This window comes from Scyliorhinus canicula, chromosome 18, assembly GCF_902713615.1.
Source record: "Scyliorhinus canicula chromosome 18, sScyCan1.1, whole genome shotgun sequence".
NCBI lineage: Eukaryota > Metazoa > Chordata > Chondrichthyes > Carcharhiniformes > Scyliorhinidae > Scyliorhinus > Scyliorhinus canicula.
The window spans coordinates 105,746,317-105,763,445 of NC_052163.1; the positions used below are offsets into that span (position 1 = coordinate 105,746,317).

Genomic DNA, 17,129 nt, shown 5'->3' on the forward strand with positions numbered 1-17,129 from the left:
CATCACCGTGAGTGGTATCCCATGTCTGGCAAATGTTTCTTTGCATGCTCTAATCACCGCTGTTGACGTGAGGGCGGACAGTCTCACCACTTCGGGGTAATTGGAAAAGTAATCGACCAGGAGGACATAGTCACGCCCCTTTGCGTGGAAAAGGTCGACACCGACTTTGGACCAAGGGGAGGTCACTATCTCATGTTGCTGCAGAGTTTCTTTAGGTTGGGCTGGCTGAAATTTCTGACATGTAGGGCAGTTGAGGATCGTGTTGGCAATGTCCTGGCTGATGCCCGGCCAATAGACTACCTCCCGAGCTCTGCGTCGACATTTCTCGACCCCCAGGTGACCCTTGTGGAGTTGGCTGAGCACCAGAGCTTGCATGCATTGCGGAATCACTATTCCATCGAGCTTCATGAGGATGCCATCCACCACCGTCAGGTCGTCCTTGACGTTGTAAAACTGGGGACACTGTCCCTTCTGCCAGTCATTCATGAGGTGCTGCATCACACGCTGTAGCAGAGGATCCTTGGCCGTTTCCTCACGAATTTGAATGACCCTCTCATCAGAGGCCAGAAGGTTGGAGGCACAGAATTGCACCTGCGCGTCGATTTGGCATACAAAGTCAGTTTGCTCACACGGTGTGGTGATAGACCTGGAAAGGGCATCTGCAACAATGAGTTCTTTGCCTGGCGTGTAGACAAGTACAAAGTCGTAGCGGCGTAGCTTGAGAAGGATTTGTTGTAGCCGGGCTGTCATGTAATTTAAATCCTTCTGGATTATGTGGACTAACGGCCTGTGGTCCGTCTCAACCGTGAATTTTGGGAGGCCATACACATAGTCATGGAACTTGTCGATTCCTGTTAGGAGGCCCAGGCATTCCTTCTCAATCTGAGCGTACCGTTGCTCAGTGGGCGTCATGGCTCTGGAGGCATACGCAACTGGGGCCCAAGAGGAGGAGTCATCCCGTTGGAGGAGCACTGCCCCAATACCGTCCTGGCTCGCGTCAGTGGATATTTTGGTCTCCTTGGTAGGGTCGAAGAACGCCAGAACCGGGGCTGTGGTGAGTTTTGCCCTCAGCTCATGCCATTCTTTCTCATGAGCGGGCAGCCACTGGAATTCCGTCGACTTTCTGACAAGATGGCGGAGGGCTGTGGTGTGGGACGCCATGTTGGGAATGAACTCCCGAGGATGTTGACCATCCCTAGAAAGCGGAGGACCGCCTTCTTGTCCTCTGGGGTCTTCATGGTGTTGATCGCCGAAACCTTGTCAGTATCTGGCCGCACACCTTGCTGCGAGATGTGGTCACCAAGGAATTTGATTTCTGATTGACTGAACGAGCACTTGGCCCTGTTGAGTCAGAGGCCATGCTCGTAGATTCTGTGGAATACCTGCTTGAGGCGATCGATGTGTTCTTGAGGAGTTGTGGACCAGATTATGACATCGGCAACATACACGCGCACCCCCTTGATACCCTCCATCATCTGTTCCATGATGCGGTGAAATACCTCTGAGGCAGAGATGATGCCAAAAGGTATCCGGTTGTAGCAGTAGCGACTGAACGGGGTATTGAATGTGCACAGCTTGCGACTGGATGCGTCCAGCTGTATTTGCCAGAACCCCTTGGAGACGTCCAGCTTCGTAAAGAATTTGGCATGAGCCATCTCGCTGGTCAGCTCTTCTCGTTTTGGTATCGGGCAATGTTCCCTCATGATGTTGTGGTTTAGATCCTTGGGGTTGATGCAGATTCAAAGCTCCCCTGATGGCTTCTTGACGCCGACCATGGAGCTGACCCAGTCCGTGGGTTCTGTGACCTTTGACATGATGCCCTGGTCCTGGAGGTCCTGCAACTGCTGCTTGAGGCAGTCCTTGAGGGATGCCGGCACCCGGCGTGGTGCGTGAACCACAGGGGTGGCGTTTGGTTTGAGCAGGATTTTGTATCGGTATGGGAGTGTGTCCATTCCGTCGAACACGCTGTGGTACTGCGCGATGATGTCATCAATTTTAGCCTGGAAGTTTTCATCAGGTGAGGCCGTCGCCTGTGAGGATGACATGGTGTGGACTCGCTGAACCAGGTTCAGGAGTTTGCAGGCCCGAGCAGGGATGCTCTGTCAGGTCCTACGATCTCAAATCGTAGTGTGGCTTTAAATGATTTATTGGAAACTCCGAGTTGACATGAGCCACTGGCAGCTATGGCATTGCCATTGGCGTCAAAGAGCTGGCAGGCCGGTGGAAGAATGCTTGGTCTGACGCGGATGGTGTCGCAATCGGATTTCAAGATGAGGTTCGCCGATGAGCCGGTGTCCAGCTTGAACCGGATGTGAGCCTTGTTGACTGTGAGGACAACACACCACTCATTGTCAGGATCCACGATGAGGATCGGGAGGTGCTTCACTATCTTGGAGAAAGGCAGCGCATGCTTTGTAATGATGCCCACCCGGTATGGGGATTTGAGGCACTCGGCATCAGGATCTGTTGGGCTGTCGGGGTCGGAGTCTGACATGGCCTGCTGTATTGAACGGATGCTTCTGCACCGTGGCTGGGATGGCTGGATGCTGGGCAGTGGAGCAGATCTGCAAAAGGCTGCGTAGTGGCCAAGCTTGCCACACTGTAAACACCGTCGTGACTTTGCCGGACATTGCTGCTTTAAATGGGCGGATCAACAATTTGGACACGTCATGACGCCAACGTCAGCGCATTCCGTGCACCCATGCGCAGTGCGGTCGAACAACGTACGCACCTGCGCAGGCTGGTCGTCGGTCTCACCGGCCCCTTGGTCGTGGCGCGCATGCGCAGGAGCCCGGGAAAAGTGCGTGAAATGGCCACTCTCGTCGATACTTAGGCCCTGCATTTGTGCGATGGCCTGCACCCTTTCCATCTCGTGGGAGGGTAGCTTTGCCGTTTCTGCCACCCTGATGTGGGAGTACCGATTGTTAACATGTTCGTGGAGAATGCACATTTCGATGGCGATGGTGAGCTGCTTGACTTTCAGGAGCTGCTAGCGAAGGGAATTGGAGTGGACCCCGAAAACGATCTGATCCCGGATCATGGAATCAGTTGTCGAGTCATAGTGACATGACTGCGCGAGGATGCGGAGATGGATCAAAAAGGATTGAAAAGGTTCATCCTTACCCTGAAGCCTCTGCTGGAAAATGTACCGTTCAAAGCTCTCATTCACCTCAATGTCGCAGTGGCTGTCGAACTTCAGTTGGACTGTTTTAAATTTTGTCTTGTCTTCGCCTTCAGCGAATGTAAAGAGTTGTAGATGTGGATGGTGTGGTCCCCGGCTGTGGAGAGGAATAGTGCGATCTTCCTGGCATCTGATACAGCCTCGAGGTCGGTGGCTTCGAGATAGAGTTGGAACTTTTGTTTGAAGACCTTCCAATTTGCACTGAGGTTGCCGGCGATGCGGAGTTGCGGAGGAGGGCTGTTTGCTGGTCAACGCTGATTCACTCAAGGTAGGTCCGTCAATTTTCAGCATCACTACCAGGTACCATGATGTGTTGGGCAGGCTGGGTCGATGTGGACTGCACTTGATGCAATGTAGCGAGAGACAGACTTCCAACACTTGATGAGATGCAACACGATTTTATTTAACATCTAAACTATTATACATGTTCAACTGTGGGTTGACACTATGCTGACTTGACTGGAGACCTGATGCTAGCCTGACCAGACTTACTACTCTGCTGTAAAATGTACCGTTCAAAGCTCTCATTCACCTCAATGTCGCAGTGGCTGTCGAACTTCAGTTGGACTGTTTTAAATTTTGTCTTGTCTTCGCCTTCAGCGAATGTAAAGAGTTGTAGATGTGGATGGCGTGGTCCCCGGCTGTGGGGACAAACACTACCACATGGTGTTTGCACTGGCTAGCTCACGAGCTCTGACTGTCTCAGAGGCTGGGTCCCGAGAGAGAGGGAAAACTGGTGCCCTCTGGCTTTATAGTGGTCGTGTCCTGTCTGGTGATTGGCTGCTCTGTTTTGTGTGCTTACTGATCATCCTGTGTGTCAATCACTGCCTGTCTGCACTCCATTATATACATAGATGTATATTATGACATAACCAAGCAAAATCCGCAGCACTATGTTTGGATAGTTCAAAATGGAGCTATGCTAGGACCTCACATGAAGCTGGTCATGGAGGAAGATTTGTGGTTAATAGTATAAAAAGCAATTTGACATTATTTAATGTTAGACCAGTCGTAACTTGATTTAGTAGCTGCGATACGTATTTCTCTCTTGGACTCACTGATGCTTAGGCTACAACCTTTCACTTTACCTGACTTGTAATTGTTTCCTGTTGTTTAGTTACTCCTCACAATCACAGTCCATGCTGTTGGCTTTGGAGGACAATATTACAGCAAAACAAATTGCAACAAAGCAAGTAAACATGCCAAAATATAGAAGTGATGTGACTGAGCACCTAGTGTCTCTGGGGGTTGTGTGTCTTATTTTTGTTTGTATGAGTATGTTGCATCCCTGATCCGCACAAGGTGAACCTTTAAATGAGGTAGCAACATGGTAAAACTGGCTTGTGAATGCCTCCAGTTGATGGGGTGATTTGTTTGCCTCCATCCACCGTGTCACAAAATGGTCCTGCAGTTATTGGTGCCATGTCTTCTACTGTGGTGGCTGCCTGGGCTTGCCAGCTTTCTGGATCTGCATGGGTAATTTTAGTGGATTAGAGTGTATCCAAATTATTTAGAATTACTTTTATTAGGGGAGATGGTGATGTAGTTGTATTGTCACTCCTTGTGACCTGATCTAGATTTTGTGCCTTTTGAACTAGCACTTGGTCTGTCTCTTCAAATCAAACCAAATAAGCACCCAAATATACATTCACAATAAGATAAATAAACAGAACAGCTATTAAGACCCATACAACATACTTTCAAATAATAATGCAATTTTAAAACAAATCTATTGTACTTGCATCAATGAATCAACGGACTTGACTTAAACTTGGAAGAAACATTGAGGATAGCTAAGGCACAGAATGCATTCTGGATGGGATCTTCAAGCCCATATCCAGAATGATACAGTAGCAGAACTACTGAAGTCCTGAAGGACATAGCTGCCAGACTGGGCCTGAGGCAGGTGGTGCGAGAACCTGCATAAGGGAAAAATCTACTTGACCATGTTCTTACCAATCTACCTGTCGTATATTCAGGTATTCTTGATGCTGTTTGTAGAGTCACTACTGCAGAGTCCTTGTGGTGACATCCCGTCTTCACACTCCATCATATTACAAAGCAGTGCAAGTGAAGTGGGATTGATTGAGAATAGATCTAGAAGCTCAGAACTGAGCATCCCTGAGGTGCTTTGGGCCAACAGAAGCAGTAGAACTGTATTTCATTGCAATTTGTAACCTAATGGCCTGGCGTAATCACTTACCATTAACATCAAACCGGAGCATCATCCCTGATCCGCACAAGGTGAACCTTTAAATGAGGTAGCAACATGGTAAAACTGGCTTGTGAATGCCTCCAGTTGATGGGGTGATTTGTTTGCCTCCATCCACCGTGTCACAAAGTGGTCCTGCAGTTATTGGTGCCATGTCTTCTACTGTGGTGGCTGCCTGGGCTTGCCAGCTTTCTGGATCTGCATGGGTAATTTTAGTGGATTAGAGTGTATCCAAATTATTTAGAATTACTTTTATTAGGGGAGATGGTGATGTAGTTGTATTGTCACTGGACTAGTAATGCAGAGACCTGAGGTAATGTTCTGGGCACCCAGGTTCGAATCCCACCATGGCAGATGGTGAAATTTGAATTCAATAAAAATCTGGAATTAAAAGTCTAATGATGACCATGAAACCATTGTCGATTGTCATTTTAAAAAAACATCTGGTTCACTAATGTCCTTTAGGGAAGGAAATCTGTGATCTTAACCTGGTTAGGCCTACATGTGACTCCAGATCCACAACAATGTGTGGTTGACTCTTAAATGTCCTTTGAAATGGATAAACCGCTCCGATCAAGGACAGACAGTGATGGGCAATAAATACTGGCCCAGTCAGTGAGGCCCACATACTGTGAATGAATTTGAAACAAAAATGTTTCTCATCACAGCCCTGCTGCTGGGCATTTAATCAGCATGTTCTCCATAAGGCAGCAGATCATTGGATTGCCTTGCGATTAGTGAACCCTGCGTCAGGGTACCGTTCAGACAATTCCCTAGCATGGTGAATCCAGACAGAACACACTCACTTGGCAGCATGTGGCGCAGTGGTTAGCACTGGGAGTGCGACACTGAGGACCTGGGTTTGAAATCCGGCCCAGGGTCACTGTCCGTGTGGAGTTTGCACATTCTCCCCATGTCTGTGTGGGTTTCACCCCACAACCCAAAGATGTGCCGGTTAGGTGGATTGGCCACTCTAAATTGCCCCTTAAATGGAAAAAAAAATAATTGGGTACTCTAAATTTATTAAAAAGAAAGATATTCCAGGATGTCCCACAGTTGAGTCACAATTCTGCTAAGGAATTTCCACTTCAGTTAAAAGTGGAGGTATCATGCTCTCCATGGTGAACTGCAGTTCCAAATGCAGTCCACTGCACAGATACAGTATGCACATCCCGAACAGTATCAATTTTGGAACTTAGCAACTGAGAATGGCCTGCAGATGATCTTCAGGCCGATGTTTTCCCACTCCTTTGCTAACACCTGAACCTGATGGCCCTTATTTGTATATTATATTTTACCTGATGTGTACGGCTTTAGTTAATCCAAACTTGGAATACCCTCGAGTGCATATTCTAGGCTGCTGTTTGCCTCTAGTGAATTGAATGCTGTTGTGAAGTGGAAGGCACTGCACCTTCAGGCCCTGAAAATTGTTATTCTTAGTACATTATGTAAGTACTAAGTGAACAAGTATTTACATGTAACAATATTCAAAAGCAGGACAGAAAAAGACCAACTGGTCCATTTAGCCTGTGCTATGCAAATAAGATGTAGGTGCTGTCAATCAACTGTCGTCCCCCTATTCTCTACCCACACCACATTTCCCAATGGTTAAACAATTTAGGGGTGAGAGTATGGTGGAAATCTAGGATATCCCGCTAGCAAAAACACATTTCTTCCCTTATTACTAACTTATTCACTTACTAACAAGTGATATTCTTGTGTTTCTGTTATTGCAAACACAGTTCTCGGCCACCTTTAATACATCAACACAAATAATTTCAAGGTATTGTGCCCGCAAAAGCGAGAGGTTTTTTGGTGCCTACCTAGCATTCAACCTTTAGCAGCCCATTTCTGCTTTTATACCAGTTATGCTCTCTCCCTTTTCCGTGTCTCCAGTGCAAATTATTAAGATAAAGATGTTTTTGAAAATACCAGGTAGTTCCCCACAAATCAAATATAAGGTGAAATTTCAGTTATAACCATTAGTATTTCAATTTTAATGAGCTATTAAATGAAAGTTAACATCTTAAGGCCATTACAAGAAACAACTAATTTGCAGAATTATAAATAAAAAGTATTCTGAGTGAAAGTTAGTTTTTTTTATTTGAGTGCTGAGTGAATTTTCAGTAGAACCTCTAGATTCCTTGCTTTAATTATTGTTTATTTCTGTCATTATGATGTAGTTTCTTTTAATTCTTTGCTATCCTTTGCTACCCCACAGGCGACTGGAACTATTTCGGCTGGGGAGACCAACAAAGTATGTAATTATTTATTGCTTCTGGCTGACTCCAAATTTACTTTTCAATTAGAATAAAAATCCAGTCAAATATGTAGGTTAGATGATGGTATACACTGGGACAGTGATAACAATTTTGGTAACGGGCCTATAGATTTTACAGTACCATATGAGGTTAATAGATCAGATTATGTGATTTCCAAAAAAACAGGCACTTATTTGCACATTATTGCTGATGACCAACAAACATAAATTAAAATTGAATTAATTGCAACAAAACTCAATAACCAGAAGGGTAGATGTGTCCCAAAACAGTGCAACCATTTTATTAACTTGTTATTAAAACTTCCTTTTCAAATTAATCAGAATTTTCTTATGAATTGAAATGTACTATTTTGATCCGAACCATTGCCTTTGGTAATGGTACCGCAAACATAGAACACTGTTCACAAACTGCTCTTTAGCAGGTAATTCATTGTGCCTTTAAATTTAATTTATTTTAAATATGATATATGTGTAATCTGATAGATGATTTCCCTTTTATATTGCTAATCATTCATATTAAGATGTTACACTTTGTTCTTATTGCAGAAACGGCATGACATCCAAATTATATAGAAGGTTTCACTGACATTGTATAAGCAAAAATGTGCTAATTTCTTAACAACTTTTATTGAGCACATTGCTAATGAAATCATCTGTTGATTACCCTTCATCTCTGAAGATCTTCATTTGTAATCTAACTCTTGGAAAATGTGTGAAGGTCATTTTCCACTCAAGTCATGAATAATTGCTTCCTGTGAGTCTTAGTTTCATTTCCTGTGGTGCTATGCAACTATCTTGCCAATTTGGTTGTCTCAACTTGGATCCATTCAGGATTAAAAGTGTTGAGAGTGAAAATGTCATGATGATTAAGCAGGAGGTTGAACTGCCTCACAGGAACAGGAGAAAGGGAACTCATGTGTTCTAGATGTTTAATTTATTTTGTAAGTACTACTGTTTGGGCTAGAAACATGAAAAATATTTTACTTTCGATTATTTATATGCCTCTCAACAGCCGTCATGCTAACTTTATCAGACCTTTTCAATTGACTCTGTGCTATAAAATGTACAAAACAAAAATGGATAATTATTTTCCCCTACATCCCTTTTAGAAAAATAGATGGGTTCTGTTCTTGCCTCCCCATAATAACAATACCAAGTTTTGTAATTTGCCAGATGAGAATTATTCATGCCTATCTGCAGCCTATTACTCCATTGCCACAGAAATAGCTTGCTTAGCAGACATGTTGTAAAATATTTCTCATCAGTATTTGATCATTTATTTTCTTAGAAAGTCTGTTATAGTAACTATTAAATGTTGTGGTTGCTTGCATATGCCAATTTTCCAGAGGTTATTGAACTAAATATTTGGTTATGGCATTCCTGGTATTTTGCTTAAAATTATTATGGTTTTACTTGTTTCCAGGAAATTTGGTATCAATATATATCCATCACCAATGGAGTTGATTTCTGTGCAAATAGATGCTTACAGTCCAGCCAACTATTTGTTTTGCCTGATAAGAATATTTTCCATAATTTCGTAATAAAACTGTGTTGAACCATAGAATGAATCGGCAGAGGTCACTGGACCTGTTGCGACTCTTGCTACCGAAATAATGCCACTGTTCTGCTTTTTCCCTATTATGCTGCAATTCTTTCCCTTTGAAGTTTTTATCCACTCCATCTTTTGAGTTATTATTGAAGCACCGCCCTGTCTGCCAATGAACTCCAAATTTTAACTCATTGTGCAATCTACTGTCACCAATGAGCATCAACAAGATTGGCACTGGAAAGCATTTCTCTTGAGGGTTGGGAGAAGTTCAGTATTCAGCAAAAGTGGGCCAAGAACTCTTACATGACTGCTTAGAGACAGTGGACTGGTCCATATTTGAGAACTCAGCGACTAACTTAAATGAGTATGCCACCACCGTCACAGACTTCATTAGCAAATGTGTGGATGACTGCGTTCCAAAGAAAGCAGTACGTGCTTTCCCAACCGGAAACCCTGGTTCAAATGTGAGATTGACTCCCTACTGAAGGACCTGAGGCATTCAAGTCAGACGACCCTGACCCATACAAGAAATCCAGGTATGACCTCCACAAAGCCATCCGAGATGTCAAGAGACAATATCAAACCAAGCTAGAGTCACAGACAGACTCTCGGCGGTTGTGGCAAAGCCTACACAACATAACGGGCTACAAAGCGAAGCCGAGCAGTATCTCTGGCAGTAGCGCACCCCTCCCTGATGAACTCAATGCATTCTATGCTCTATTTGAGCAGGAAACCAACAATCCGCTGCTGAGTGCCCCAGCAGCCCATAACTCACTCATTCCCACCATCACAGCTTCCAAAATCAGATCGGCCTTCCTGAAAGTGAACACTCGGAAGACGACGGGTCCAGACGGGATCCCTGGTCGTGCACTCAGAGCCTGCGCGGACCAGCTGGCAGATGTGTTCGCGGACATCTTTAACCTGCCCCTACTCCACTTCGAGGTCCCCACCTGCTTCAAGAAGACCACCATCATACCGGTGCCAAAAAAAAACAGGCAGCGTGCCTCAATGACTACCGTCCAGTGGCCCTGACTTCAGTCGTAATGAAGTGCTTCGAGAGGGTGGTCATGAAGTACATCACCTCCATACTCCCAGAAGGCCTTGATCCACTGCAATTCGCATTCCGCCACAACCGGTCCACAGCAGATGCCATTTCCCTGGCCCTACACTCATCCCTAGAGCATCTCAACAACAAGGACTCCTACATCAGACTCATATTTATTGACTACAGCTCCGCTTTCAACACCATAATCTCAAAGAAAGCTAATTTCAAAGCTCCAAAACCTAGGACTTGACTCCTCACTCTGCATCTGGATCCTCGACTTTCTGACCCACAGACCACAATCAGTAAGAATAAACAGCAACACCTCCTCCACAATAGTCCTCAATACTGGGGCCCCGCAAGGCTACGCACTTACCCTCCAACTCTACTCCCTGTACACACACGACTGTGTGGCAAAATTTGGTTCCAACTCCATCTACAAGTTTGCTGATGATACGACCATAGTGGGCTGGATCTCGAATAATGACGAGTCAGAATACAGGAGGGAGACAGAGAACCTAGTGGAGTGGTGCAGCGACAACAATCTCTCCCTCAATGCCAGCAAAACTAAAGAGCTGGTCATTGACTTCAGGAAGCAAAGTACTGTACATACCCCTGTCAGCATCAACAGGGCTGAGGTGGAGATGGTTAGCAGTTTCAAATTCCTAGGGGTACACATCTCCAAAAATCTGACCTGGTCCACCCACATCGATGCTACAACCAAGAAAGCACAACAGCACCTATCGTTCCTCAGGAAACTGAGGAAATTCAGCATGTCCACATTAACTCTTACCAACTTTTACAGATGCACCATAGAAAGCATCCTATCTGGCTGCATCACAGACTGGTATGGCAACTGCTTGGCCCACGACCGCAAGAAACTTCAGAGAGTCGTGAACACAGCCCAGTCCATCACACGAACCTGCCTCCATCCATCTACACCTCCCGCTGCCTGGGGAAAGCCGGCAGCATAATTAAAGATCCCTCCCACCCGGCTTACTCACTCTTCCAACTTCTTCCATCAGGCAGGAGATACAGAAGTCTGAGAACACGGACGAACAGACTCAAAAACAGCTTCTTCCCCACTGTTACCAGACTTCGAAACGACTCTCTTATGAACTGACCTCATTAACACTACGTCCCTGTATGCTTCATCCGATGCCAGTGCTTATGTAGTTACATTTTGTACCTTGTGTTGCCCTATTATGTATTTTCTTTTATTTTATTTTCATGTACTTAATGATCTGTTGAGCTGCTCGCAGAAAAATACTTTTCACTGTACCTCGGTACACGTGACAATAAACAAATCCAATCCAATCCAAGAGGTTGATTTAAGAGGTGAAAAATAGAGTATGAGAGAAAACTTGCTAGTAACATAAAAGTGGATTATAAAAGCTTCTATAAGCATATAAAAAGAAAAAGATTATTGAAGACAACTGTAGGTCCCTTACAGTCTGAAATGGGATAATTTATAATAGACATCAAGGAAATGGTAGTGTAACTAAACATATACTTTAGTTCCGTCTTCATGGAAAAAGACACAAATAACTTCCCAGAAATGTGAAGGAATCAAGGATCTAGTGAGAAGAGGAATTGAAGAAAATTAGTATTACTAGAGAAATAGTATTGGAGAAATGAATGGTCCAGGGTGCCGGGCTGGCACTGCCAAAGTGCCAGGCTGGCACTGCCAGGGCAGCCAAGTGGCACCAGCAGTGCAGGTCACCACCCTGCCCAAAGGGCATGAAGCGGGGGGCCTCCGATCCCCTTGGAGACCCCAATGAGTGCCGTTCCATCTGGTCCTTGTTTGTGGGGACCAGTGCCAAATGGCATTTGCCTGAGGCCAGCATTGGCGAAGTACAGAGATTTGGAGGATTATTGGGCTGATGGAAGGTGTAGGGCCATTGAGGGATTTGAAAAGACAGCGGAGAATTTTAAATTGATGGGTTGCTGGAGTGATGGGTGAGCAGGACTTGATATGAGATACACACAGCAGTGATTTGGGTTAGCTTCCCTTTACAAAGGGATATAAGTTTTTTTTTAACCACTCGGTGGGTTAGTCTTAAACGAGGGAACAGAGCCAGGTCATCCCAGGGAGAAGTTAGGAAACACGTCTTCATGTGCAGTGTGCTGTATGTTTTGATGTTTTTCCTAAAAATGCAGTAGCAGTTAACTTTAAATCTAAGATAAATATACCTCTGCTAGATAAGGTATAAACAGATGTGGAGTCAAAAGTGTGTGGGTACAGTTAAGACACAGGTCAGCCATGATCTCACTGAATAGTAGAATGGGCTTGACGAGCTGCATAGCTTAGACATGTTTCTATGACCCAAGGAAGGATGATGCATTTGGAAAGTTAAGTAAATATTAGGTTGAAGGCCAAAGGATGATCCACTTTAAGTTTTCCATTTATTCAAAGAGAGACTAGGCTGGTTCAGTTGGTAAAGGTAATGCTGAAAAACTAATGATCAACGTGGACTTGAGCCACACAAACAAAGATCCGAGTCGCAGATGCAGTGTTTGCTGTATTAGTTCATCACAATTGAGACAATAATAAAGAGTTAACTTTGGACTCTACGCTACCTGCTCGGGGAGGAAAATCAACCAGGTACTAGAGAATGATCAATCCCACAGTGTTACAGTCCAAGAAATATTCCCTGTCTTCAGGAAGGTGAAGGGACCTGCATTGTTTCCCCACTACTTGTGCCAACCTGCTGAGACAGCAATGGAGCTTGTAAAAGGGATTTTTTGAAAAGTGTTCATATATAACTTCCTTTAACATGAAACCAACTGTTTAATAAAGCTTGAGATTGCAACTAATCCGTGTATAGTATTCTGGTTACTATTGTTTTTAACATTCCATAAATGTACTTTTCTGGTATACAGGATGGTAAAGTAAGCATGGAAAGTTATAAGAATTATATGATTACAGATGATTATGTTAAAGCACTAAGTAAAACTTTAAAACTAGTACTTATTTTACAGTTCTGCACTTTCAACATTGTAGAAATGTGATTTTCATTGTTTATAGACAATGAAGATCCTGACAGTGCAGTAGATGACAGGGACAGTGATTATCGAAGTGAAACGAGCAACAGCATCCCACCTCCATATTATACAACATCTCAGCCTAATGCATCAGTCCATCAATACTCCATTTCTTCACGGCATCCGCAGAGTGGATCACGGGATTCTTGCACTGACTCTATCCACAGTTACGAACTAGATTATTCAGATCATCAGACGCCAATAAGGTACAATTTATTATGTTGACTTCTTTTTGATTTTTCTAAACAGGCAATTGTTCAGTGCACTATTGTTAACGGCAAAAAATGTAAGGTAAACTGGTGGGCCAGTGCAGAGATTGTGGCTAGATTTTGATCCCAGTGCTCATTGTGGCATGTTCAATAAAGGAAGGAGGAAATTCTGAGAAAAGGACGATTGATGACTTAACATGCATCACTTTCATAACTTAGCTTTCTGGCTGTACAGTAACATGACCAGAAACTTAAGATGCTTACCTTCCCACTCGGTGTGGGGAAGGGAACTGAGATGACAAGATGTAATAATTAATTGCTTTGTTCCGTTACTTTTCTGTCCATAACTGAAAATATCTATGGTTTCCTGATGCACATTTTCTTTCCAGCTGGCACAAAACCTTCAGTTTTCTGAACAAATATTTTCATTACCTTTGAATAATTTTGTTCCCTGACCTGGTGAATGGCTTGGCAATGGTGTGAGATGACCTCATATGTCGGTGCTAAATGATTACATCCCGGTGTAAACCGATAATCCCTAATTATGCATGCCCTAATTATGTTGCTGAGCTTCATTGGTTAACAACAACCTGGGAAAAAATAAGACAAACCTGATTCAGTTTAATTCACTTTTAGGAAGATATTTTCCTCCCTCTAGTCAGCCAACTAAGCAACATTAGAAATGAATTTGTGAAGCACTGCATGCAACTTGTTTTCATTTCCAGAAATCTTTCTCTTAGCATGAGCTGGAATAAAATTATATATAAATTGATGAATAAAGTTAATCTGCACTACAATGAAAAAGGTAAGTTAATTTGGAGTTTGCAATGAAAATGTGATTTTGCAACCCCTACTTGGCTTTTTCACTTAGACATTAAGTTCTGCCATTTTTGAGTATTTTTGTTTTATAGTTTTTCATTGTATGGTGTCAACTTATTGATTATTTACATTAAATGAAATTAAATTAAATGAAAATAGCTTATTGTCACGAGGAGGCTTCAAATGAAGTTACTGTGAAAAGCCCCTAGTCGCCACATTCCGGTGCCTGTTCGGGGAGGCTGTTACGGGAATCGAACCGTGCTGCTGGCCTGCTTGGTCTGCTTTCAAAGCCAGTGATTTAAATGCATGGAACTAGGACAATATTATTAAATTGTTGCTTGGTAATTCAATTTTTTTTCATGAAATGTTCTAAATTATAGAATACCTTATCTGTTTTTCATCGTTGAACATGGAATTTGAGTATTGTGTACATCATGGAGTGTCAATAATTACGAAAAGCAACATTTCCAACAATATACATTTCAGTTTCAAGTCAATATTCATATACTTTCTGAAAATTTGGGCATCACTCTACACATTCGGAGGTGTGCAGGTTAGTTGGATTGGCCATGCTAAATTACCTCTCGTATCCAAAGATGTGTAGGTTAGGCGGAGTTACGGGATTGCAGGGATAGGGTGGGGGAGTGGGCCTTGATATGGTACTCTTTCAGAGGCCCAATTGCCCAATAGCCTCCTTCTGCACTGTAGGGATTCTGTGATCTATAGGGAGTGAACAGAAATAATGTCAGAACAGACTCTATGCGACACTTCAAGCTACCCTGAGAAACTGCATAATTACTACTCTAAGGTAAGCAAAGAGGAGCCGGTAGAAGCAGTATGCTTGGATTTACAAAAGGAATTTGCTGTGCAGGATAACAGCTCATGGAGTTGGGGGTTTATATTATATTTATAATAAGATAATTGGTTAATGTACAAGAAACAAAGCTTGGGATAAACAGGACATTTTCAAGTTGGCAGGTTTTAACTAGTGTAGTAAGGATTAGTACTGGAGTTTCATCTATTCACAATCTATGTTAATTACTTAATTAACAGACCACAGAGAATGAGTAATAGCTGAAAAGACTGAGAAATATATTGAAGTCTGCTATCAACACAAAATTAAGTGTGAATGTTATCTGTGAGGATACAAAAGAGGCTGCAAATACAGACAGGTTAAGTAAGTGGACACCAAGGAAGTAGATGGAGTATAAGTTGGGGAAATGTAATGTTATTCACTCTGTAGTAAGAATAGAAAAGCAGTATTCTTTAAAAGGCATGGCAGTTCTAGATGTTTATGTGCAGGAAAGCCTGGGTGTACTCGTACAAGGGACACAGAAAATTAGCATTGTAGTACAGCAAGCAACTAGGAACGCAAATGACATGTTAGGTTTCATTGAAAATAAACTGGAAGAATAAGCATAAGGACGTCTTGCTACAATTGTCTGGGTTTTGTTGAGACCACAGTGAAATATTGTGCACAATTTTCATCTTCATGTCTGAGGAAGAATATACATTCCTTGGAGATGGTGAAGGGAGGTTTCTCTAAAGTTTTCTGGGATGTGAGGGTTCTCCTCTGATTCTCAGAGGCTGAGTAAATTCGACTTGCCTTCTCTGGAGTTTGGCTGATCGTTTGGGACTTGAGGCATGAATTTCTTTGCTCGGAGGCTTGCAAATCTTTGCAATTCTGCGCCTAGAGAGTTGTAGGCTCTCCATCATTGATTATATTTAAGTCTGATAAAGGGACTGTGGGAGCAGGCAGGAAATTGGAATTGAGGTAGAAGATCAGCCATGATTTTGTTAAATTATAAAACAGGCTTGAGCAGCCGATGCTTCCTTCTGCTCCTATTTCTTGTGTTCTTTTATTTTTTGTTTCATTTCAAAAACATTTTTAATAATATTGTCCTTGAAATGTGAAATAATACAGAAATTCACCTGGTGCATTTATATTTGTGCTTCTGCTTGGTTTTAATGCTTTAATTTTTGTCAGGGTTAAAAGCCCTATTTTAACTATTTATATTTTTCCAGGTAACTCCGGATAAAGCTTTAATGTAATTGAGTTTAAATATCTGTACATTAGAGAGTATGTATAAGATACTGCAGATTCTTATTTTTTACAGTGCACACCAGGTTTATGAATGCACTTTAAATTCTAAAATGGATCTTTTCTTTGGGTTTCTCCCTGCTGTTTGATACAGTGTACAATATATAATGTATGTGTTATTAAATAATTGAATCACTTTCATAGTTTTGTTTTGCACTGGAGATGGTGTTGCTGCTGATCGTCTCTAGGAGATCAGTATGCAGTCGTTTTTCTGCTAATGTAGGGAAGGCAACTGCATGGAAGTGTTTAAGGGAAATATCTTTGACCATTTTGAACCATAAAACAACATTGCTTAAATGATATTTCAGTGTAACACATTGTGGGTGGGTTTCTCTGTCCCGCCACGCCAGATTTCTGGTTCAGCACGCCGTCAGGATTCTCCGTTTCGCCAGCTGGTCAATGGGGTTTCCCATTGTGGGGCAGCCCAACGCCATCGGGAAACCCCCGGGCTGCCGGTAAAATGGAGCATCCCGAAGGTGGAGAATTCAGCCCTGTACCTTTGTCAGCTTTTTGGGAAATATGCATATAGTTCAAAATAAAGAGAATAAAACCTCAAGCATACAAGACACATGGAAAATGTATTTCATAAAGGATAACACATACGTATATACTGTACCTGAAAATTTACATCTACAGTTTATATTGTTACAGTTTTGATGTACAGAAATAAACCTGTTAATGGGAACACCT

The 17,129-nt window shown here is 42.9% G+C and overlaps 1 protein-coding gene across 15 annotated transcripts in view; it reads left to right on the forward strand.

The window, feature by feature from the left end:
- The window catches only part of LOC119953729 (protein unc-13 homolog A), a 482,106-nt gene that overhangs the window by 222,173 nt on the left and 242,804 nt on the right, over window positions 1-17,129 (forward strand). For 12 of the 15 annotated variants that reach the window (XM_038778280.1, XM_038778279.1, XM_038778281.1 and 9 more), the window contains 2 exons: window positions 7,615-7,650; window positions 13,294-13,516. In XM_038778280.1, the coding sequence (XP_038634208.1) occupies window positions 7,615-7,650; window positions 13,294-13,516 (259 nt within the window). The remainder of the gene's footprint in view (window positions 1-7,614; window positions 7,651-13,293; window positions 13,517-17,129) is intronic. The other 3 variants (XM_038778282.1, XM_038778293.1, XM_038778294.1) reach the window with 1 other exon arrangement.